Source organism: Mirounga leonina, unplaced genomic scaffold, assembly GCF_011800145.1.
Source record: "Mirounga leonina isolate KUSES-001 unplaced genomic scaffold, KU_Mleo_1.0 Mir_200, whole genome shotgun sequence".
Taxonomy (NCBI): Eukaryota; Metazoa; Chordata; class Mammalia; order Carnivora; family Phocidae; genus Mirounga; species Mirounga leonina.
The window spans coordinates 24,628,095-24,650,677 of NW_023270503.1; the positions used below are offsets into that span (position 1 = coordinate 24,628,095).

The 22,583-nt window shown below is 58.8% G+C and overlaps 1 protein-coding gene across 1 annotated transcript; it reads left to right on the forward strand.

Moving 5' to 3' along the window:
• The first annotated feature begins 168 nt into the window (after window positions 1-168).
• MLLT6 (MLLT6, PHD finger containing) lies at window positions 169-22,035 on the forward strand. The gene is given in 21 exon segments (XM_035026984.1): window positions 169-321; window positions 1,542-1,621; window positions 2,091-2,145; window positions 2,378-2,487; window positions 3,395-3,498; window positions 3,683-3,776; window positions 6,007-6,168; window positions 7,041-7,139; window positions 9,474-9,693; window positions 10,198-10,298; window positions 10,300-10,813; window positions 11,272-11,459; window positions 11,692-11,800; window positions 12,989-13,055; window positions 13,256-13,401; window positions 13,930-14,127; window positions 14,234-14,322; window positions 15,428-15,777; window positions 16,217-16,307; window positions 17,257-17,607; window positions 18,168-22,035. Coding segments are annotated over 21 exon segments (3,279 nt in total). The 5' UTR covers window positions 169-212; the 3' UTR covers window positions 18,210-22,035.
• Window positions 22,036-22,583: the final 548 nt, after the last annotated feature.

Sequence of the window (22,583 nt, forward strand, 5' to 3'; positions counted from 1 at the left end):
GGGGGGGGCGGCCAGACAGAGCGAGCGAGGAGGAGGAGGAGGAGGACGCCGAGGAGGAGGAAGGAGGAGGCAAAGAAAAGAAGCGGCGGCGGCGGAGGAGGAGGAGGAGGGAGCGAGGAGGCGCGCGGCCCCCCGCTCCCTCCCTCCCCCCCTGACCCCCGACCCCCGCCGGCCGGCCCCCCGCCCCAGCCCCGGAGGGAGCTCATGGGAGTATGAAGGAGATGGTAGGAGGCTGCTGCGTATGTTCGGACGAGAGGGGCTGGGCCGAGAACCCGCTGGTCTACTGTGATGGGCACGCGTGCAGCGTGGCTGTCCACCAAGGTACGGGGGTGGCCCGCGGGGGGCGGCGGGACCCCGGGGGCGGCGCGCGCGGGGAGCCCCGGGCCGCGCCCTCCGGAGACCTCCCGGGGCCCGGGCGCCCCTCCCCCACCCCACCTGAAGGGAAGGGAGGCGTCGGGGGGCACCCCCCGCCCGGTCCTGGAGGACCGGGTCAGGCATTGTTTTCTTGCCTATTGTTCCAGTCCCGCGCCCCCCACCCCAAGTTGAGGGAGTTTGGGGACAGACTAGGGGGCAGTGAGTGCACTCTCCGCGCCCCACACCGCCAGTGTCGGGGCTGCTGGGGGAATGTTTACCTGCGAGGTGTCCCCTCCCGCCCGGTTATTTTGGTCCCGGCTCCCGGAGGGAGAGGTCAAGGGGGGGTCATCCCCCCCTCCCGCTTCCGGATACTGGGAGGAGCGGAATTGGGAAGGGAGGAGAAGGGTCCCAGGGGAGAGGGGACTCCTAAAATCCTCCGGGAAGAGCTGCGGATAGGAGAGAGGTTGTGAAGGGGGCCGGGAATTGAGAAGAGGGAGGTTTGGAGTTTCCCCCAACAGCACATGGTTCGGGAGTTAACTCCTTGAGGAGTCTTGCCGAGGGCGCAGGCTGGCATCTCCCGCCTGTCTGGCACAGCCAGCTACCCCCCTCTCCCCCCGCCACTTCCTGGGACAACCCTTAATGCTGTCTCTGTCCGGGCTTCCCGCCGCTCTCCTATTGGTTACCTGCACTGCACCTGCCCTTGGCCTTGACTTTTGACCTGTACCTATTATAATTAGAGGCTTAAGATGAGGTCCCTGGACCCCCTACTTCCCCACCTCTTCTTCCCTTACTGGCCCTTTAAGAAATGCCCCCCCCCCCCCATAACAACAAAACGTGTTTGACTATCGTAAATGTAGTCCCTCTGGTTTTCTCTATTCCTGATGATGAAGACTGTTCCCAGGCAGGAGTTGAGAAACCCATCCAGTGTCTGGATCATGGGGTGGCGGTGGGGGTCTTCTAGAAGTTTAAGGTCAAGGACTCAGACTTCTCATCCCTGTTTGGAGTGCTTGGTTGTGTGGTTGAAGGCTGGCCATGTGCGGTTAGGCATTCCTTGTGATCCAGCTGTCTAGTGAGTGACTCCAGACAGGGGAGCAGCCCCACCTCCTTTAGAGTCACCCCCTTCCCCCAGTTGCTCTGAGAAAAGCCACTGCCGACAGATTTACTTGGTGATTCTTCCCAACCCCCAGCTTGCTATGGCATCGTCCAGGTGCCAACGGGACCCTGGTTCTGCCGGAAATGTGAATCTCAGGAGCGAGCAGCCAGGGTGGTGAGTTTGAGACTCCCTCCCCGCTTCTGTACACCTGAGCATCTCCTCCCAGTTAAACTAGGGGACTCAGCCTCAGGCTGAGGCTAGGGCGGGACTGTCACACAGGACTTCCTGTTTCCTGCACATCTCTCACCAACCCATCTCTCCCTCAGCTTATCCTTTACTCTGCCCCACCCCCAGCACTGGGTCTTTTATTTTTGTTAGTTGTTTGAACTTTTTATTATGGAAAGTTTCCAACATGTATAGAAGTAGAAGGAATACTATAATGAATTTCACGTCCCCATCGCTCATCTCCGACAATCACCACTCATAGCCAACCCGGTTTCTTCCATATCCCCGCCCATCCCCCATAGACCGCTCATTTCATCCTGGGGCCCTGTGAATGTGTTCAGGAAGGGCCCAGCTCAGCAGATCCCCCCACCCCCTTTTGGAAAGCCCCCCAAAATCCCTGTGCCCCTTGCATTGGCAGAGGTGTGAGCTGTGCCCACACAAAGACGGGGCATTGAAGAGGACTGATAATGGAGGTGAGGGGGGCCCTGAGCCCCAGAGCTCATCGGTCAAGGTCAGCAAGGCCCCCTGAGCGGGGTCTGGGAAGGCAGGAATGGACTATTTTGGGGTGGCCAGGGTGGGGCTGGAGACTGGGTTTGCCTTCCCTTGCTGGCAATGGAATCTGATGGGCAGGCTGTGGAGGGGGAGCCGTGTGCAGCTTGGGGCGGTGAGGGGCCAGGGTCTCAGGCCATCCCCCCACCGCCCCAGGCTGGGCCCACGTGGTGTGCGCCCTCTACATCCCGGAGGTACAGTTCGCCAACGTGCTCACCATGGAACCCATCGTGCTGCAGTACGTGCCTCACGACCGCTTCAACAAGGTCAGTGGGCCCTGTCCGGCCCCATACTCAAGCTCTCTCTCCATCCAGTGGAATCTGATTCTGTCCAGCCAAAGGGGGACTCAGGAGGTGGGTAAGCGCCTTCCCCTGCCAGACACCTGCCTGTGCTCTGGAACTCCTGGGGACGAGTAGCCTCCGTGGCAGTAGTAACGCTGGGTCATGGACCTGAGCAAGCGCGTCACTTATTCATTCACTGAACACGTTGTACAGAATGCCTACTATGTGCCAGACCTGGGCCGAGGTACCAGGCGCACGGGGTCACTTATCAAAACAGATGTGTTCTCTGCCCCGTGGAACGCACGCTTTTGTGTGGGAAGACTAAATATCAATAAACAGGCAACTAAAATAAATGCAGTTTGTGGTCAGTGCTGTGAAGAAACAGAAACAAGGTACAAAAATAAAGACTACCTCGTAGGGGGTCTGACGTTAGATAAAGTGGTCAAGGAAAGAGACATGTGGGCTGAGGCCAGCCTTGAGGAGGGTGGGGCTCCGGATCCAGGCATAAGGAACAGCATGAGCAAAGGCCCAGAGGTGCAATAAGCTGACTGTAAGCAAGGCAGACATAGTCCCTGGCCTTACAGGCCTCACCCTCCAAGGACTGCTGCCCAATACAGTAGCTACCAGCTACATGCGGCTACGTAAATTAGTTAAAATGAAATGCGATTTAAAGTCCCAATTCCTCAGTCGCACTAGCCACGTTTCGGGCGTTCAGTAGCCTGCGTGCTTTATGGCTATTGTACTGGGCAGCGCGGTATGGAAAATTCCCATCATCGCAGAAACTTCAATTGGATAGCACTGGCCTAGGATCCCGCGGAGAGGATAGAGCTGAGAAGGCCAAGGGATCCCTCGGGTAGAAGGGAGAAGGGGATGATTGTACCGTGTCCTGCAGACCTGCTACATCTGTGAGGAGCAGGGCCGGGAGAGCAAGGCGGCCTCAGGAGCCTGCATGACCTGTAACCGCCACGGATGTCGGCAAGCTTTCCATGTCACCTGGTGAGACCCCTGCCTGTGCCACTCCCCCTCCGGGGTTCTCTGGAGTCCCTGGGCAGCTGGCCCAGCCCCCTCCGAGGCTTGCCACGGCCAGCTGTCTTTTTGGTGGCGATAGCAGTGACGGTGGGAAGAAGTGGCTGGTCTGGTCTGCGGCCACACGCTTCTCAGGCTACCCTGTTTCGCTTAGTGCCCAAATGGCCGGCCTGCTGTGTGAGGAAGAAGTGCTAGAGGTGGACAACGTCAAGTACTGCGGCTACTGCAAATACCACTTCAGCAAAATGGTGAGTCTTGTCCGCCAGGTGGTGAGTGGGTCAGTCAGTCCTGCTTTCGAGGGTATGGGTTCCAGGCCAGGCTGGAGCCAGGTGCTGGGAGGATGGAGATGGAGGGAGCCCAGGCCCTGCTGTGAGGAGCTGTGCCACTGGATAAGGGAGGGGTTGAGGTACAGCCCGTGGGAGGTGAGTGAGGGCTGAGCCAGGCGGTCAGTCCCAGAAGACAGCTCAGACCCTGCCTGTCAGGGTGGGGCCAACATCTGTGGGAGTGACTGTGCTCTGGCCTCTGTGCAAAGCTCTTTACATGTGTCATTTTACGTCGTCCTCCCCGCAACCCTAAGAACTGGGTGTACAGTATTCTCCATGTTACAGATTAGTAAACTAAGACCCACCAAGGTCGTGTAACTTATCCCACAGCTGGTGTGCGGGATTCGGAGCGCACAGTTTGATCTGAAAGCTCCTTGGGGACCTGCCAAAGCAGAGACAGAAAGAAATGAGTCCTAGGTGGTGCCACTGGCATGGGCCAAGTCCTGAGGTGATAAAGAGAACTTGGGGACAGAACAGGGTGCTTGGGGAGAGTGAGGCAGGAGATGACCACAACACTCAGGCAGGGCCAGAGCAGGGCTGGCTTCTGCCCTGGGCTTCCGGGGCCCAAGAAGAGGCTGGAGGAGGGCTTCTGTTCCATGGTTGTGGAGGGGCCTGCATGCTCCAGAAACTCTGGCGGTGTCCTAGAGAGGGAGGCTGCAGCCTGAAATGGGAATTCAGCTTGGTCCTTACAGCTCCCCCCTCGCCCCGCCCCAGGGCCACAGGCTTCTAAGCGGGAGGGTAACATGATCAGATTTGTTTTTTAGGAAGATTACCCTGGCAGCCACTGTGAGGCTGGATCCCAAGGGCTGAGGCTGGAGGCTGGGAGACAGCTGCGAGAAGGGGGGGCTGGAGGGATAAGGCTGGACTCTAGAACTGTTTCTAGGTAGACAGGCCTACATGTGGGGGTGGCTGAGAAGGAGGATTTGAGGGTGGGACAGAGGACCCAGGCTCTCAGTGCTTGGGCACCTGGGCCTGCTATGAACAGGGGGATGCGGTGGGCTTCTGTAGGGTTGGCCTATGTCCTATTCCGCCCTGGATAGTTCCAGTTTGTGCCTGTCACCCTGGTGTAATTAACAGTTCCCCCTTTTGTTTTCAGAAGTGACCTGGTTTGGATCATAAATTATATGGTCACCTTGGTTTCAGGGTTTGATGACAACTTAGGACAAGCTCTGTGGGGCTAACAGGAGGGGCCACAGGGGGATGTTCAGGTGTGGTGGCTGTCACCCCCCGCCCCCCAGCAGGGTGGTGGTGGCAGCCCCAAGGAGAGAAGGCTGGACTGGAATCCTCAGGTGCCCACCAGGATACGGTGGGGCAAGGTGTGAGGGGGACCGAGAAGGGGAGAATCTTGTGTTTGGCAAGGTAGGAGCAGTACCCACCACTGGGGAGCAACTGGGTTGGATGGGGCTTGAAATCAGTCCTTGGATTTGGCAATTGAGAGGTAGTGGGTGACCTTAGAGGGGACACCTGTAAGTCTGGGACAGGTGAAGCTGTCAGGCAGGGGCAGTCCTCAGCTGTAAAGGGAAGGAGGGGGCAGACACTGGTTGGATGGAGAGGCAGAACGAGGATCATTTGGGTTTTTGCTGTTGGGCATGTTTACTTCCCCCTTCTTAAGGGCATCAGGTCCTTTGGGACAGAAGGACCCCCTGTGGGTTTGATGGAGGGGGAGGGCCAGGACCAAGAGAGGAAAGGGCTGATGGCTGGAGCGAAGTACCAGGGGGCATGGGGCGGAGTGCAGGGGAGCAGGGACTGCCCAGGACTGCCCATGCAGCCTCTACCCCAGCGAAAGAGGTGGAACTGGGCTGTGGCTCAGGCTGCCTGAGATGGGCCAAGAGGCACCATGGAAAGATGTGGGCAGAAAATAAGAGACTCAGGCCCTTGTCCTACCTCCAGTGGTTCCTTGCTAGGGCCAAGACGCCTCTTGCTCTTCTGGGCCTCAGTTGCTGAATCTGTGCATTGCATAAGCCAACTGGGGAAGCTCTAGCATTTAAGACTAGAGAATGCCTTCTGCTGAGCAAAGTATCATTGAAGACACAAGGTCCTTTTAGTGACAAGCAGGGTGGGAGGGACTGGCCACCCGGGATCGTTGGACTTCCAGGAATCTTGTCCTAACCTAGCGAAAGGAGGGTTTGGCAATTCCTCTCTCTTCTTTCCCCAGAAGACATCCCGGCATACTAGCGGGGGAGGCGGAGGGGCCGGAGGAGGAAGTGGCACAGGGGCAGGTGGCAGTGGCTTTATTACTGGCCGGAGAAGCCGGTCAGCCTCTCCATCCACCCAGCAGGAGAAGCACCCTTCCCACCATGAAAGGGGCCAGAAGAAGGTAAACGTCTTCTCCCTTTCCTTCTCCCGCCCACACCCACAAACACATAACCCTTCCTTCCTTCCTTCTGTTCCTTCTCTTTCTTTCTTTCTTTTCTTTCTCTTTCTTTCTTTTTCTTTCCTTCCTTTCTTTCTTTTCTTTTCTTTCATATTTTACTTATTTATTTGAGAGAGAGCACGAGCGGGGGGGGGGCGGGGGAGAGAAGGAGAAGCGGCTCATGACCTGAGCCAAAGGCAGACACTCAACCGACTTGAGCCCCCCAGGCGCCCCAACACATAACTCAGGAAACCACCACAAGGTGCCCCTGAGGCCTTGGGGCCTGCCCCCATCCTTCCCCTGAGGCCACTAAAAGCCAGCAGGGGACTGAGGCAGTGACACACGAGGGTCAGGGAGGGTAAGGTGAGGGCCTGGCTTCCCTGGAGCTCTCTCTGTGGTTGCTCCGCATCCTCCTCATGACATGACAGTCTCCAAAGCCCTCAACACACGGCCCTGCACGTTTGCAGACACCTCCACAGTCTAGCCATGGGGCAGCCCACTTGTCTCTGTCCCCTCGTGCTGCACATCCCAGTGTCCCAGGTGGACACCCTCGCAGGTGCGGGCTCCTGTGTGTGGTACTCTGTGTCCCTGATGTGCTAATGGGACAGGCTATTTTTAGCAAGCAGTCAGGAGGAGGGGGAGGGGCCTTTGGCTCCCAGGGCAACCTGCCTGAGCCATTCTTGTCCAGCCTAAGTCTCCCAGTCTCTCCGTAGGGGGAGATGATGCCCACAAAGCCCATCCCTGAGAGGGGACTATTCCCCCCATGCACATGGTATGTGTATCCTCAACCAGACTGTCCCCCCACAACCCAGATCTGGTCACTTCTCCCTCCCCAGAGTCGAAAGGACAAAGAACGCCTTAAACAGAAGCACAAGAAGCGGCCTGAGTCACCCCCCAGCATCCTCACCCCGCCTGTGGTCCCCACTGCTGACAAGGTACTGCTGCCCACATGCAGGGGAGCGGCCGAGGTAGGGGAGGGAGACAAGTTGCAAGGGGTGGGGGTGAGCCAGGGACTCTGGGCAGCCCCCAGCAGCTTCAGGTTACTGTGCCTCTGTTCCCCACCCCACCCCTCTCCACTCCCCCCTTCTACCCTATGCTCCTCAGCCCCACCAGTCACTGACCAACCAGGAGGGTCGGGGTGGGGTGGGGGGTGCTGCCCTGCCTGCTGGCTGCCAGATGTTTACATCTGCCTCTGTCCAGACAGAGAGCGTCAGCACTGGGCTCTTGTCTGCGGGTTCAGTACTCAGGTTGGTTCTTCACGTTCTGGGGCCTATTTCCCCAGAGATAGGCAGAGAGGACCCCTTTGCTCTTACCCCTCCCCCACGTCAGGACACTGCCCAGAGCCTGTCTCCCAACCAAAATCCCATGGTGGCATGGGCAGGCCCACGGACAGCACCCCGAAACTCCCATTCATCCTACCCTTCCCAGGCTTGGTATGTCGGGCCTGTCTCCAGAAATGGGCAACATCTGGAGGAACAGCCAGCAGGCCCTCCCCGGAGCTACAGAGTCGCTAATCCAAGCCAGAGCACCCCCTCCTTCCCCCCACCCCCCACACCGAAGGAGCACAGGGGCCTGGAGAAACTGCTTCTTCCTGTCCCCGTTACTACCCCACTCACCTCCACCCACCTTAGGTTGGCAGAGCTCTGGGCATCTTAGCAGGAGGCTTGGGTATCGGGTTTCCAGGGTGATGTTGTGGCAACTGTCCCAGTAACCCTCTCCCCGCCTGCTTCCCAGGGCTCACCTGGAAAAGCTTGTCATTCATGCCCTCTGACCTTTCCCTGGGGCCTGCAGGGCCAGAGATACGGGAATTCCCAGCGGCCAGGTATTCTCTGGATATGTAGGAGACTTCTGCCCATCCCCCTCCACCCACCCCAGCATTTCAGCTACCCCTCCCCCTTGCCCCTCTCCTCCCTTGCTCTCAACCACATCTGGCTCCCTTCAGAACTCCAGCTGTTGAAAAGAACAAAGAGGAAGACAGAGACCAGGACTCCGCCCAGGGAAGGGCAGCGCAGGGTGGCTATCGTCCCCTGATCCATCCTTTCTCTAGCATTTGTTCCGTTACTGAATACCTGGTCTCCACCAGGAGGAAAAGCACCATCCCTGGCAGTAATACGAAGCCCTAACTCACTCACGCATCACGTGCCAGGGTCCCTTCTCGAACAGGAGGATGGAAGGGGTCTGTGGGGATTAGCTCATTTAATCCTCAAAATAATCCAATGAATTAGGTATTTTTATTAACCCAGTCTAATAAATGAAGAAGCCGAGGCATAGAGAGGTTAAGTAATTTACCTTAAAAGCACACAGCTAGTGAGTGGGGGAGTGGAGATTTGAACACAGGCAGTCTGGCTTGAAGGCCCATACTTTTCCACGGGCCTCTGTCTGTCTCTGCGGTACATTCATCGCGGCTACCGGCGTCTGCCATTGCTGACCCCATGCTATGGATCTGGCTCTGTGCTCCTCGTGTCAGTTCCAAAGAGACCTCGCTGGCCCTGTCAGGACCCTGAAGCTCAGCAAGGTTGAGAGGCCACACCACATACCACAGCAGGAGATGGCAGAGCCCACCAGGCCCACAGCCTGCCCTGCCTGACCCCAGAGCCCATGCTGCCCTCCGGGGCGTGCTGGAGGCCTCCGATGTGGGGACTGGATATTCCAGTGCAGTGTGGCAACTGTTGACAAGGCTGATGTGAGGACACGGTGCCCTAGAACTAAGAGGACAGAGTGACCCGGTCCACCCCAGGGATCTAGGTGGCCTCATGGATCGAGGCCTCATGGACTTCCAGGCATGAGAAGTTTCCCAGGCAGAGTAAGGAGAGGCCGTGCTGGCAGAGGCATGGCACTACAAGCTCAAGTTGTCTAGGAAGGGCCCAGGGTGGCCAGGGGAGGGAGTGTCCGCCAGGTGGAAGGGCGGTGACTGGCGGGCTCAAGGATGGGGCCTGGGCAGTGCTCCCTCTGCCCTGCGCACGTCACGGCCAGCACAAGTCCAGCCTTCTGGGACCCACTAAGCATTTCTTCAGTGGATGACTGAACCGATGGGCACCTCTGGACAGGCTCAGGGACTGTTGTCACTCTCCTCTGCCTCAGGTGAAGGACAGACTCCCCTCTCCTCACACCCACCTCCCGGATCTGGGCTCCCCGCCCACAAGTCCTTCCCGAAGCCAACCTGGACTCTCCCCCTAGCGCCCGGGGCCCTGTGTCCTCCTGTCGCACTGCCAGGTCCGGGTGAGCCCGGGCAGCTGGCCTTGAGCCTTGCCCTCTCCTCCTTCCCTCAGGTCCCCTCCTCAGCTTCGTCCTCCTCCCATCATGAGGCCAGCACTCAGGAGACCTCTGAGAGCAGCAGGGACTCGAAGGGCAAAAAGCCTTCCAGCCATAGCCTGAGTCACAAGGGGAAGAAACTGAGCAGTGGGAAAGGTGTGAGCAGTTTCACCTCCGCCTCCTCCTCCTCCTCCTCCTCCTCTTCCTCCTCCTCTGGGGGGCCCTTCCAGCCTGCAGGTGAGTGTGGGCATCCTGGAGGAAGCTGGGGGCGGGACAGCCTTCGGCCCAGAGCTTCTCTAGCCAGGGCCTCTGCGCACTGCTTTGCGTCTCATTTGCTTCTTAAATTGGTTAAAGATGGGGGCTCCCCACCAAGTGACTCCTCTCCGGACCCTCCCCTCAGCCCCTCCTTCTCAGCCCCCCCCCCCCCAACAGCCGGGACAATATTCATTATCCCCTGCACTTGGGCCATGAGGTGCCATTTTTAAAGTACCAACACTAATGATATCTTCTGTAATCTCTCCAGCCCAGTGAGGTCAGCTGGGCAGGAGTTCTCTCTCCCCTTTATGGCACGTGGGAAAGCTGGGGTGGGGGATACTCATGCCAAGACATAGAGACAGAGGCAGAGCTGGGACAGGAACCCAGGCTTCCCCCGCCCCCCGACCGGAGCTCTCTCCAGCTAGTGCAGTTGGGTGGGGGGTGGGATCTGGGGCGCAGCTGTAATTCTGTTTTCCCTCTGTGCAGTCTCATCCCTGCAGAGCTCCCCTGACTTCTCGGCATTCCCCAAGCTGGAGCAGCCAGAGGAGGACAAGTACTCCAAGCCTGCAGCCCCTACCCCCTCAGCCCCCCCCCTCTCCCTCAGCCCCCGAGCCCCCCAAAGCTGACCTCTTTGAGCAGAAGGTGGTCTTCTCTGGCTTCGGGCCCATCATGCGCTTCTCCACCACCACCTCCAGCTCGGGCCGGGCCCGGGCCCCGTCCCCTGGAGACTACAAGTCTCCTCACGTCTCGGGGTCCGGGGCCTCAGCAGGCACCCACAAGCGAATGCCCACACTGAGTGCCGCCCCTGCGCCCACGGAGGAGACCCCTGAGACAGGCCTGAAGGAGAAGAAGCACAAAGCTAGCAAGAGGAGCCGACATGGACCAGGTCGTCCCAAGGGCAGCCGCAACAAGGACGGGGCTGGGGGCGCAGCTGCTCCCTCCCTGCCCAGTGCCCAGCTGGCCGGCTTTACCGCCACTGCCGCCTCGCCCTTCTCCGGAGGTTCCCTGGTCAGCTCTGGCCTGGGTGGTCTGGCCTCCCGCACCTTTGGGCCTTCAGGGAGCCTTCCCAGCCTGAGCCTGGAGTCCCCCCTGCTAGGGGCAGGTTAGTGACCCTTGGGCATCTCAGGGCCCAGCCAGTCTAGTGAGGGAACAGAGGCAAAGGCATACAGTCAGAGGGAAATGGGATAGATGCTCCGAAGGACAGAGATAAAGGATGGAAGAGCCAGTCAACTCTAAGACGCTCCCCAGTTCCTGTCTTCTGCCGGGTCGTGGTGGGAGAGATTGGAGTAGACTGCCAGTAGGACTTACCTATTAGAAAAGCCTGGAATCCCCCTGGCCTGGGCAGGGCAGTCTAATAAGCAGGCATGTCAAGCAGATGTCCCATAGGCAAGAAGTGACATCTTTGCAGCAAGAGGGTTAGACTGATGTGATACTCCCCAGATCCAGGGGAGTATTATCCCTGGGGAGGGGCTGCCCCAGCCACCTGACTGAGGAGGGGCCTGGGGCCTGGCGGGGAGTGGTGACCCGAAGCTTCCCTCTGTGTCCTTCTTGTGCCTGTAGGCATCTACACCAGTAATAAGGACCCCATCTCCCATGGTGGCAGTGGCGGAATGCTGCGCGCTGTCTGCAGCACCCCCCTCTCCTCCAGCCTGCTGGGGCCCCCAGGGACCTCGGCCCTGCCCCGCCTCAGCCGCTCCCCATTCACCAGCACCCTCCCCTCCTCCTCTGCTTCTATCTCCACCACTCAGGTGAGGCCTTACCCCTGGGCTCCTCCATCCCTGGGCAGGTGGGGGACAGACAGGCTGCCTGGGACACCAGCTCTCCATGGGAGAGATTGAGAGATTGGGCTTGGTCGCCACCAGAATGTCTCCCTCTCTGGTCTTCTCCCCAGCACACCTGATCCCCTCCCCCTCTACACACACAGTTGTGCCCTAGATCCAAGAATAACCACCAGGCTGGGCTCTACCTCCTTTCCCTCAGGTGTTTTCTCTGGCTGGCTCTACCTTTAGCCTCCCTTCTACCCACATCTTTGGAACCCCCATGGGTGCCGTTAACCCCCTCCTCACCCAAGCCGAGAGCAGCCACACAGGTATGTGTCTCTGACCCCATTCCCTGTTCTTCCCAAAGACCTGAGGGGCACCCATCACCTGCATGTCACCCCAGACAGATGGGAGGACTTTCCGGCTGCCCCCTCCCTCTGGCCATTGCCCGCCCTGAAAAAAAAAAAAAAAATTCACACACAACAAACCAGGGTACACTTAAGCACGTTAAAAAAACAAAACAAAACCGTGGAGGGACGGGACAGGACAGGACCGGCAGAATTACTACTGCTCACAGAAGAAAAAGGCTTAATGGTTTGCTCAAAGCAGTTGAAGTAGAGAAAGGCGGAGCCAGAGCTCACATTCTGGCCCTGACTCCAAGCCCAGTTCCCTGCTGGCCTTAGTCCTCGGGATGGGACCTTTCGAGTCCACCAGCTGGGCAACCTGCGCTCCGGGTATTTCGGAGTTAAGGGGGAGGATCACAAGCGCCCCTCCCCCTCCCTGGAGAGTCAACCCAGCCCCAGAGAGCTGATTGGTGCAGACACACCACCTGGCCGGTTAGGGGGCGGGGCTCACCTCCCGGCCGCCCGTTCAGGTAAACCTTCTTAAAGGGGCCGAATCCGATTCCAGAATTAATGATCTGACAGCGCAGGGTGACCACCTTTTCCAAAACCCAAATTGGAATTCTGTGGCCCAGCAAAAGGTTTTGCAGTCTAACTTACGAGTTTATGAATATGAGAAGTCGCACAAGACTAATTACAATAGCTGCAGTTTTTAAGGGCTTGCTGCAGGACAGCTGACACTTCACATTTATTACCTTGTTTTTAATCCTCCTAACAGTCATTTTAGTGAGATTAGTTTCAAGCCCAAGGTCACATAGCAAGTATCAGGTCCAAGTTCAACCGAGGACTGTCTAGACCCTGAATTTCTATAACCCTGAGTCTACCAGGAAAGAAATTGAGAGGTGGTTCTGAAAGAAGCCAGGCAGTGTCCGCTTTTCTGCCTAGAGAAGGGGAAAGAGGACCAGATCCCATGGCTGTGCCTCCCAAGGGGCCAGGTTTCCAAGCCCGGGCTTCCAGCGCCTTACGAGCTAGAACTGCCAGTCTGGGGTTGGGGGAGATCCTGGGGGAAAGGGGTCTGCGGTAAAGTCCCAGATCCCGCACCCACTTCCCAGGCGGGGACCGTGAGGCCGACGGCACCTCTTCCCCGCTGATCCCTGCTCCCCTTCTCCTTCCAAGAGCCAGACCTGGAGGACTGCAGCTTCCGGTGTCGGGGGACCTCCCCCCAGGAGAGTCTGTCTTCCATGTGAGGGAGGGGGCGGCGGCTTGGGGGAGGGGCTGGGAGCGGGGCTGGAGGGACACTAGAGGGAGGAGGGGACGGAGAGACGGGCGCCAGGAGAGGGTGGGGTCCAAGAGGGGACGACTGGAACCCCTGAGGGGGGGAGGAGGGAGACAGGAGTGGGGACGTGAGGTAAGCCTGAGTCCGGTTTTCTCTTCCGACCCCAGGTCCCCCATCAGCAGCCTCCCGGCACTCTTTGACCAGACAGCGTCTGCACCCTGCGGGGGTGGCCAGTTAGACCCAGCGGCCCCCGGAACGACTAACATGGAGCAGCTGTTGGAGAAGCAGGGCGACGGCGAGGCCGGTGTCAACAGTGAGGAGGGGTGGGGCCGGGCTGGGAGACCTGCCCTAGGACCCCCAGACTCGGTCACCTTTCTCTCCGAGGTCCCCAAACTTCTTTAAAGTTCCCCCCCTTGGCCCCGCCCCAGCCTTAACTCTTGGCTACCCCGAGCCTTACCTCTAACCTTTGCTAGGCCCGGCTGCTGGACCCGCCACCTGTGCACCAAGCCTTCGGCCTCCGCGGCCTCCTGGCCCTTACGTTACTAGGCTCCAACTTCCAATTTCCACCCGCCTCTAACGCTCCCAGTCAGGGCCTCGACCCCCAGCCTCAGGCCCCGCCCCCAGTCCTCACACCTCTGGCTCCCCCCGGGTCCCGCCTCTCCGAGCTCACCTGAGTCTCTTGCTATTGCCAGCGGGCGCCTTCTCCTTTGGGTCTGAGTCTGAATTCCTCCGCCAGGCCCCGCCCTCCAAGCCCCGCCTCCGGTTCTCTCGCCCCGCCCCCCGCCCTCGCCCCGCCTCTCCAGGCCTGCAGGGCTCAGGCGCTTTCGCCCTCTCTCTGCAGTCGTGGAGATGCTGAAGGCACTGCACGCGCTGCAGAAGGAAAACCAGCGGCTTCAGGAACAGATCCTGAGCCTGACGGCCAAGAAGGAGCGGCTGCAGATTCTCAATGTGCAGCTTTCTGTGCCCTTCCCCGCCCTGCCTGCCTCCCTGCCTGCTGCCAACGGCCCAGTCCCTGGGCCCTATGGCCTGCCTCCCCAAGGTAAGGGGATTCCCACCGAGTCCGGGAGTGGGAGCCTCTGCCGGGCAGTGGGACGATCCGGCCCCGACTCCAGCCCTTGACCTCCTTCCCTGATTCCCTCTTTCAGCTGGCAGCAGCGATTCCTTAAGCACCAGCAAGAGCCCCCCGGGGAAGAACAGTCTTGGCCTGGACAACTCTCTGTCCACGTCTTCCGAGGTGGGCGCTGCAGGGGGGAGGCGGGGGGGGGGCAGGAGGGGAAGCACCAGGGCCTTCGGGTTTCGTCTTCACCCTGCAGCTATTGGAGCCTGGGCAGTGAAGTGATTGGCTGAGCAATTGGTTGACTGATCCATTCCTTCCTTCATTAAATAATAATTATAGGTGCTTACTTAATGCCAGGCACTGGTCAAGCAATCAATGAGCAAAACGGTCAAAGCCCTGCTCCTGAAGATAGACTAGCGATCCAAGAAAATAATCATTACAAACCAGGAAAAGTGCGAAAATGGAAATATCTTAAGGGCTGTGAGGCAGAATCAGGGTGGGATTCTTCTGGAGTTAGGAGGTGGTTAGGGAAGGCCTCTTTGAGAAGTATTTGGGAAAGGTTTATTACAGCAACTGGCACCCAGTAATCCCCCTGTGATCGGCGGTGTTGGGGGGAGCAGTCTATCCTTAGGTTGTGGTTACTGTTGAAATCAAACAAACGGGGTGGTGTATACCTGAGCAACAATAATCATAGCGCTAACGAGTATTGATTGCACACTTGCCCTCTGAAATCATGTCCTGTGCTGAGACTTTCAAAGCATTGGTTTGTTTAGTCTTCCAATAACCTTATGGAACAGTACTACTATTCCCCCCATGTTATGAGTGAGTAAACTAAGACAGAGAAGCCAGTGAACTGTGGACACAGAATTTGAACCTGAGTCTTTCCCCTCCAGCTGCTGTTCTCTTGCCTGCAGAGTTACTTAGCCTGCTTAAGAATCAATGGCTTCACCCATATATTGGAATAAGGAGATAGTTCGGGGCAAGCAGTGAACCCTGGGTCTAGTTCACTAGATGGCCACCACCAACGTCCCCGTTCATGATTAACAAGGAGTGCGAGGGGTGCTGGGCCCCCAGGAAGTGATCTGTAAACGCGATTTGTGAAGACTGTTTGGATTCTTAGCTTTTATCCCTGGGTCTTGCTTCTTCGTCCTGGGTGGCTCTGCCTGGGTGCGGTGGGGGTGGCTGTGCTCTGTGAGAATGCTGGTGGGTGCTGGGCCGGGGGCCAGAAAGGTCACGCTGGCCCCCCGCCCCTCTGACCCCTCCCTTCCCCCTCCCTCCCCAGGACCCACACTCAGGCTGCCCCAGCCGCAGCAGCTCGTCGCTGTCCTTCCACAGCACGCCCCCACCGCTGCCCCTGCTCCAGCAGAGCCCCGCTACTCTGCCCCTGGCCCTGCCCGGGGCCCCTGCCCCGCTCCCGCCCCAGCCACAGAACGGGCTGGGCCGGGCACAGGGTGCAGCAGGGCTGGGGGCCATGCCCATGGCTGAGGGGCTGTTGGGAGGGCTGGCGGGCAGCGGGGCCCTGCCCCTCAATGGGCTCCTGGGGGGGTTGAATGGGGCTGCCGCCCCCAACCCTGCGGGCTTGAGCCAGGCTGGCGGGGCCCCCACGCTGCAGCTGCCAGGTTGTCTTAACAGGTGAGGGAGAGCTCAGGCTGGGGAAGGGAACGGGGAGGCTGGCTCTGGGAGGGACTCCCCCCAACACCCACAGCCCCCCCAAAAGGAAGAATGTTCTCCAGTCTTACAGAGCATAGAATCTAGTCACCTCTTGGCCCCAGGTACTCCCGAGATGTTAGATGTGGGTGCCCTCTGGATGTGCTCTCCAGGGACGAAAGCATCGGTTTCTGTCTTGCACCCCCAGGCTTCCTTTCCCTTCCGGGAAAGGTCTTCCATCGAACTTGGCTCCCTCCCAGTGGTCTCTGAGCTTGCTCTGTTTCTCTGTAGTCCTCCTCAAAAACCGCACATCCCTGCCTTTCTCCACCTGGGCCTGAGGGAGTCTGGGAGCTTGGAGGGGCCGGGGTGGGGGAGGAGTGTCTCCCTGCCCCTTCCCACGGCCTGTGTTTGTCTCCTGCCTCAGCCTATCGGAGCAGCAGAGGCATGTCCTGCAGCAGCAAGAACAGCAACTGCAGCAGCTCCAGCAGCTCCTGGCCTCCCCGCAGCTGAGCCCGGTAATGCCCTCCCTTCGCAGGCAGCTGCGGCCTGCAGCTCCTTGGGGAGGGCCCGTGTCGGGGGCTGTGCAGGCACGGAACGGAGCGAGGGCCGCCCCAGGCTGGACCCCTGCGGGGTAGAGGGGATAAGGTTGCTCTCAGGCCCTGGGCATTGCGGAAGGGGTGCTCACACCCTAGAGGGTGGTGAGCCCCCAGTTACTGAGCATTTCCAAATCTCAGCCCCAGGGATCTTCAAGGGGGAGCTGCAGGGTCTGTGGCTGAGCAGGTGGGCGCCCTCTCAACCAGAGCAGCCCCTTTTGGGTTCTGCGAAGGTTTCCTTTGGAGAAAAGGGAGTTCTGCCTTTTAAAAAGGAGGGAATTGAAAAAACAGAAAACATAATCCTTTTCCTAGAAAGAAACACAAGAAATCCAATTCAGCTGGTTACCTATAGTGGCCAGATGGGAACAGGGGTAGGAGCAGGATTTCTTAAGGTAAACGTTGATATTGTTTGGTGTTTGGAACACTGACAACGCCTTGCCTGTTCAGAGCAAAAATAGATGAATCTTAAAAGGAACAAAACAAAACAAAAAGAGGGGGAGTTGAATACTATTGAGCTAGCCTAGTTGTTTCTCAACTTGGGGTCATACCACCCCTGGGGGCATTTGTGGTTGTCATAGCGACTGAGGAACTGATGCAGCGAGGAGGTGGGGCCAGGGCTGCCAGACATCCTCCAGCTCTCAGCCAGGGATGCCCCGGGGAGGGGTGCCCCGGGTCGACAGTCAGGGCCCCAACCGCTTTCTTATCCAGATGGGGAGACGGAGGCCCCGAGTGGGGAGTTCGAGACAGGACCTTGACCGTCCCCCAGGTCTCCTTCCTCATGGCTCCAGTGAGGTGGGATGGGGCCCCGGGCCAAGCAGGGCAAGCTGGCTCCGGGGACCACTGGCCCCTGAGCTGTCTGGCCCCCTTGCAGGAACACCAGACTGTCGTCTACCAGATGATCCAGCAGATCCAGCAGAAGCGGGAGCTGCAGCGGCTGCAGATGGCCGGGGGCTCCCAGCTGCCCATGGCCAGCCTGCTGGCAGGAAGCTCCACCCCGCTGCTGTCCGCGGGCACCCCCGGCCTGCTGCCCGCCGCGTCCGCCCCCGCCCTGCTGCCCGCCGGGGCCCTGGTGGCTCCCTCGCTCGGCAACAACCCGAGTCTCATGGCCGCGGCGGCCGCGGCCGCAGCAGTGGCAGCAGCAGGCGGCCCTCCGGTCCTCACGGCCCAGACCAACCCCTTCCTCAGCCTGGCGGGGGCAGACGGCAGTGGCCCCAAAGGAGGGGTGAGTAGGGGGCCCCCGGGCCGGCCTGGCCGCCCTCACCTTCTCCGGGATGGGCAGAGGTGGAGCATGAGAAGGAGGAGGGAAGCCACCCCTAGGTCAGCAAGGCGGCCCGCTCCAGGCCCCAGGGCCTCTGCTGGCTCCGCCGCGGGCGGACTCCGAGCGTGGGCTTATAGCAAAAGGACCAGTTAGAAAATGGCGTTCCTCCGGGGAGACCAATTAGAAAAGTCCGTTTCCTCTCTGAGTGGACCAGTTAGAAAAAGAGGATGCTCCAGGTGGGCCCTTTGGAGAAAGGCCCTCCCTCCTTCCTCTGAGGGCATATTGTCAGAGCCCAGGGTGCTGGCCTTGCTCAGCTGGGTGCCCTTGTGCAGGGCACCTTGCCCTCCCCTCCCCCCAACACCCCCACACAAACACTCGCCTTAGCCCAAGAGCCCAGGGCAGGGGCTTCAGCCGGGCTCCCTCACTGTGTCCTACAGCAGTGGCCTTACCCAGGCGCCTGTTCTCCACCGGGTGTTAGAACCAGACACCTCCTAAACCCCCAGCCTCCCTTCCTCTCTTTCCAGACCGCTGACAAAGGAACCTCAGCCAACCAGGAAAAAGGCTAAATCCACCCAGCCCCTCCTGACCCCCAGATGGAGGGGGCAGATCTTGGCCTGAGGGGTCCTACCTAGCCTGGAGCAGGCACCTGCACCCAGACACTGGAGAGCCCCAGCCCAGATGGTGTGCTGAGGCCCAGGGAGTGTGGGTGCTCCTGGTGCCGAGGACTGAGCCGGAGAGGGATGCCCCTTCCACTGGCCCCTCTCCCTCCGCACTGACCCCTTTGTGAGGGGCTCAGAGGGAGGACAGGCTTCAAGCCCACCTAGGAGCCCCGACTCTCAGCAGTGTTTTGAGGTCCTCCAAGAGCTACGTGGGCCATGGCATAAGTGGGGGGTTGGTTGGACCCCCCACATAAAATGGATCAGCACTTGAGTGGGGAGAGGTGGGGGGACAGGCCCTGGGCCTGCCCGTGCGCGGAAATCTCTTACGAAAGAAGGGGTGGCCCTGCTTTACCTGCGGTTTCTTCCCAACTTGGGCAGATGGCAGAAGAGATCCCTTGGACTGTGTCTCCCCGGTCCCCTGCCCCCTAATGAGGGTTACAAGCTGAGCTTGTAAAAGCCCACAGATGAGAGAGCTGAGGAAGGGGCAGGATGGCACCAAACTAAGCCCATGCCTCCCCACCTCTCGGGAGTCCCCCCTCCCCCCCGTGACGGTGATGGGATGGGGGAGGGCAGGGGGGCGAGGCCCAACCCTCTTGGTGCCCTGCCCCTTGTTTGCACTATTGGATTTAGGAGTGCGGAGGGTGGGAAGATGGAGCTGCCTGACTCAGAGAGCGTGTGTGCCTGTGTGCGTGTGCGTCTATGTGTGTGTGTGTGTGTGTGTGTATGTCTGTCTGTCTGTCTGTCTGACTCCCCCTGGACCTGGGGCAGCCGAGGGCAGGGATAGGAGCAGTGCTCAGATGAGGCAGCAGCAGAAGAGGGCTCCCAGCTTTTGTTTGCACCCTCCCCACCTCACCAACTTTGGTCCCTTTCTGGGGCGTGAATGGTTAACAAAAACCAGAACAGTACTCCAATATTGGAGAGTAACTGGGGGCTGGGGGCTTTGAATCAGGGTAATGTCCTGCCTTCCCTCCCCCAGGCCCCCACATGGTCTCACTGCCCCCTCGGAGCCCCCCTTCCCCCACTGACAGTTGGTCCTGCTTCCCTGGCCCAGGGGGAGCCCCAGGGATCTGGGGGATGGGGCAAAGAGGGGGAGTAAAGTGCCACTTCCTTTGGTGAAAACCTCCCAGAATTAGCCAGCTTGCTTCCCCCCCCCGCGCCCCCCCCCCCACCAACCAGGGGAGCCTTCAGCTCAAGCTGACCTGACAACTGTCCCTTCACCCACCAGCTATTTCCCCGGGGTGTAGGGGGCAATTCTCACCTTAAGGAGCCCCCACCTGCCCAGAGCCTTTGGTGGCAAAGGCTGCGGGGCCGGTCGGGCAGCCGGGAGCGGGGCGAGGGTGAAGCCTGTGTCTCTGTTTCAGTTGCACTGGGGTTGGAGCCGGGAGAAGGCGTTTCCAGCTTTCCCTGATGCTCGTGTCTCATCAGTCTTTGCATGTGTGGATTTTTTGTGTGTGTTTCTGTTTGGGTTTTTGTTATTGTTGGTTTTTTTTTAAATAAAGAAAAGAAGATGTGTATATTTTTGGCAACGACAGAAACGTAGTGCAGATATATTTTTGCCTGTGCTGCTCAACTGGTTTTTTTCTGATACTGAAAATAATATTAATATTCCTGTTGATAAGACTTTGTAAGATGTTAGGGAGCTGATAAAGGAGGGGGTGGGTGGGAATCCTTCAGAGGCAATTTCTTAGGCACTTGCAAGGGCTTGGGGGTGGGGGGAAGGCAGTTGTGATGACCTCAGAAATACTCACTTTTTATTAATGCTAAATATCAATTAGAAAGAAACGATAGGATTCAGCGTTTTATTCATCTTCATCTATTAAGCTCTCTAATTCCCTGCCCCCAAACCACTGAAAAGAAGAATAACCTTTAGAGGTTCTTAGAAGAGTTGCTCATTCACACTCACACCCTTGCCCAAGGCCAGCCCACTAAGAGCCTAAGTCAACTTCTGTTCTGGATGCTGAGGGAAGCCAATCCTCTCTGAAGCCGCTGTGGCAGAGAGTGAGAGGTCCCTAGGATTTAGTGCACTGGAACCAAGACCTCCCCGCTCCCTCCCAGCACCCATGAGCCTGGGCTTCTCATCTCCAAGAGCCTATGTTTTTCCAGCTTTCCCCAGGCTGGGGTGCAGCCGTAGGTAGGTTAGGTTGGAAGAAGGGACCCAGGCTGAGTATGGATTGCTGCTGTCCCTCAATTTGGGGCGGGGGGGGGGGCATGTGAGAGGTCGTGCATTTCCTTCTTCAGAGGGAGCTTTATAATAGGAAAGTTCTGGAGATCTTCAGGATCCCAGTGCAGGGGGAGTGGCTTTAGTGACCTCACCCTCCTTTTCCAGCCTCTGTCCATTTTTCCAGGATGAATTTGGATGGGGAGTGGGAAAAGACACAGATTTGTAGATCTCTCTGCCTAGCAGAGAGAAGGGATTTGGTTTGCAGGGCGGAAATGGAGTCTGAAAATGCATGAGAGGTGCTTCGTGTGTGATCACGCTCAGCGTGGAGGTGTGAGGGGGTGTGCATGCTGAACCCCTGTCCGGCTTTGAGGTCACGACTGGTGCATGAGTGTCAGAGTTGGAAGGGACCTATCTTTAGGGGTGGTTGGAGTCAGTTCCTTGCTTCACAGGTGATAGCTCCAAGCCAAGGAGGGGCAGGGGCTTGGGGCAGAGCCAGGACCAGCCCTCAGGACCCTGGCCTCCTGGTCCTGGGCTCTCTCGCCCCCCACTGCACCACCTCCAAGTGGCTGTCTGTCTGTCCCTGTGTGTGTGAGTGCTGGGCTGGGCCCCGGGGTGGGAGGGTATCTATGTAGCACTGATTGTCTTAGCTCAGAGCTGATGGATCCTCTCCATAGACAATGACACTTTAAAGATTGCTTTTTTTTTTTTTAAGTTTTTCCTATTTGTGTGTGTCTTTCCCCTCAGGCTCCTGGGTCTACCGCTGCCTCCTGGTGCCCTAACCTTGAGGCTGAGAGCGCCCCACCCATTCCTGTACTGAGTTCTAGGGAAGGGCCTAGACAAGTGAGGGGAGCCAGAGCCAGGGGCCAGCTCTGAGAAAGGGGGACCTCACGTTTCCCTTTCCCGGAACTGGAAATGCAGACAACTGTTCAAAGGCACGGGCTCCCCTTGCCAACCTCCAGCATCTTCCTTGGTGTGTGGTGGGCCCAAGTTAGGAGTAGGTGGCTTGCTCCCAATTCTTATCTCAATGGGGAGAGGTGCCCAGACGGATTAAGGTCACTTCAGTGGGGAATCTGGAGGAAGTGGGGCACAACATCCTGGCTCCTTCCAGTCACATCAATCCGGATTCAAAGTGTGTCCAGCTCCCGACCACTTTGACTTGATCTACTGAAAAGTTGGGGCCTGGGGGGGTGCCTTCATTGCCCTTTGTTCCCTTCCTCCAGCCCAACTTGGGACTCAGGTGGCAGGACTGGAGACCCAAACCCTGACTCCCAGCCCCGTTTTCCCCCTATCCATCCCAGCCTGTCTCAATGTAGCAGAACCTTCCTAGGGGAGCAGGGAGGGGAAGCCAGAGTTGCAAACCCAGGGGCTCCTTTTACATTCTTTCTAGAACCTCCTTTATAGCCTCAGCCCAAAAGGCAATGCCCCCCTCCTCTCACTTCCAAGCCTGGAATTGTGCATAACCCGGATCTTGTATCTTTGTATAACGGATGTTATTTGTACGAAGGGCAGTTCATAAACAGCACTTGTTCTTTTAATAAAAGAATGTTTTACAAAAAAAAAAAAAAAAAAAAATCCAAAGACCCCTGCTTTGTCTGGCTTTACTGAAGGGAAAGGGAGGGGAGTGCCAACGGTGGGAGCCTTGGGAGGGGGTGGGGGGAGGGGTGGTCTGTTACATTTCTTTAGGTTCACAGACCAGTACGCGCAGGACCCCCAGGTTCCTGCTGGGGACTCAGATACCTGCGCCCACCCACAAGGCGCTAATGCGTACGCCCGGGCCGGGCGGGAACCGGCGGCAAAAGCGAGCTCCCTGGGCCGAGCGGGAGCCGCGCCGCACTCCTGGAGACGCGGCCTTAGCCTCCGCCTGAGCCGCCGGCTCCCGGGAGCTCCCCGCCCACACCGGGAGGCGCGGGCCGCGAGCGCCGAGGCGATGCTCCCGGAGCGGGCGCCCCCTCCGCACCCCTCCGCCGGGGGCCCCGAGGAGGCGGCGGGGGGCGGGGGCCGGCCGGGCTTCCGGCGGCGGCGCGGGGAGGGGGGCACCCCGGACGGCGCAGGCCCCGGGCCCCACCCGCGCGGAGCCCCGCGGCGTCTTCCGGGCCGCGGCGGGCTGGGCCGGCCGGCCG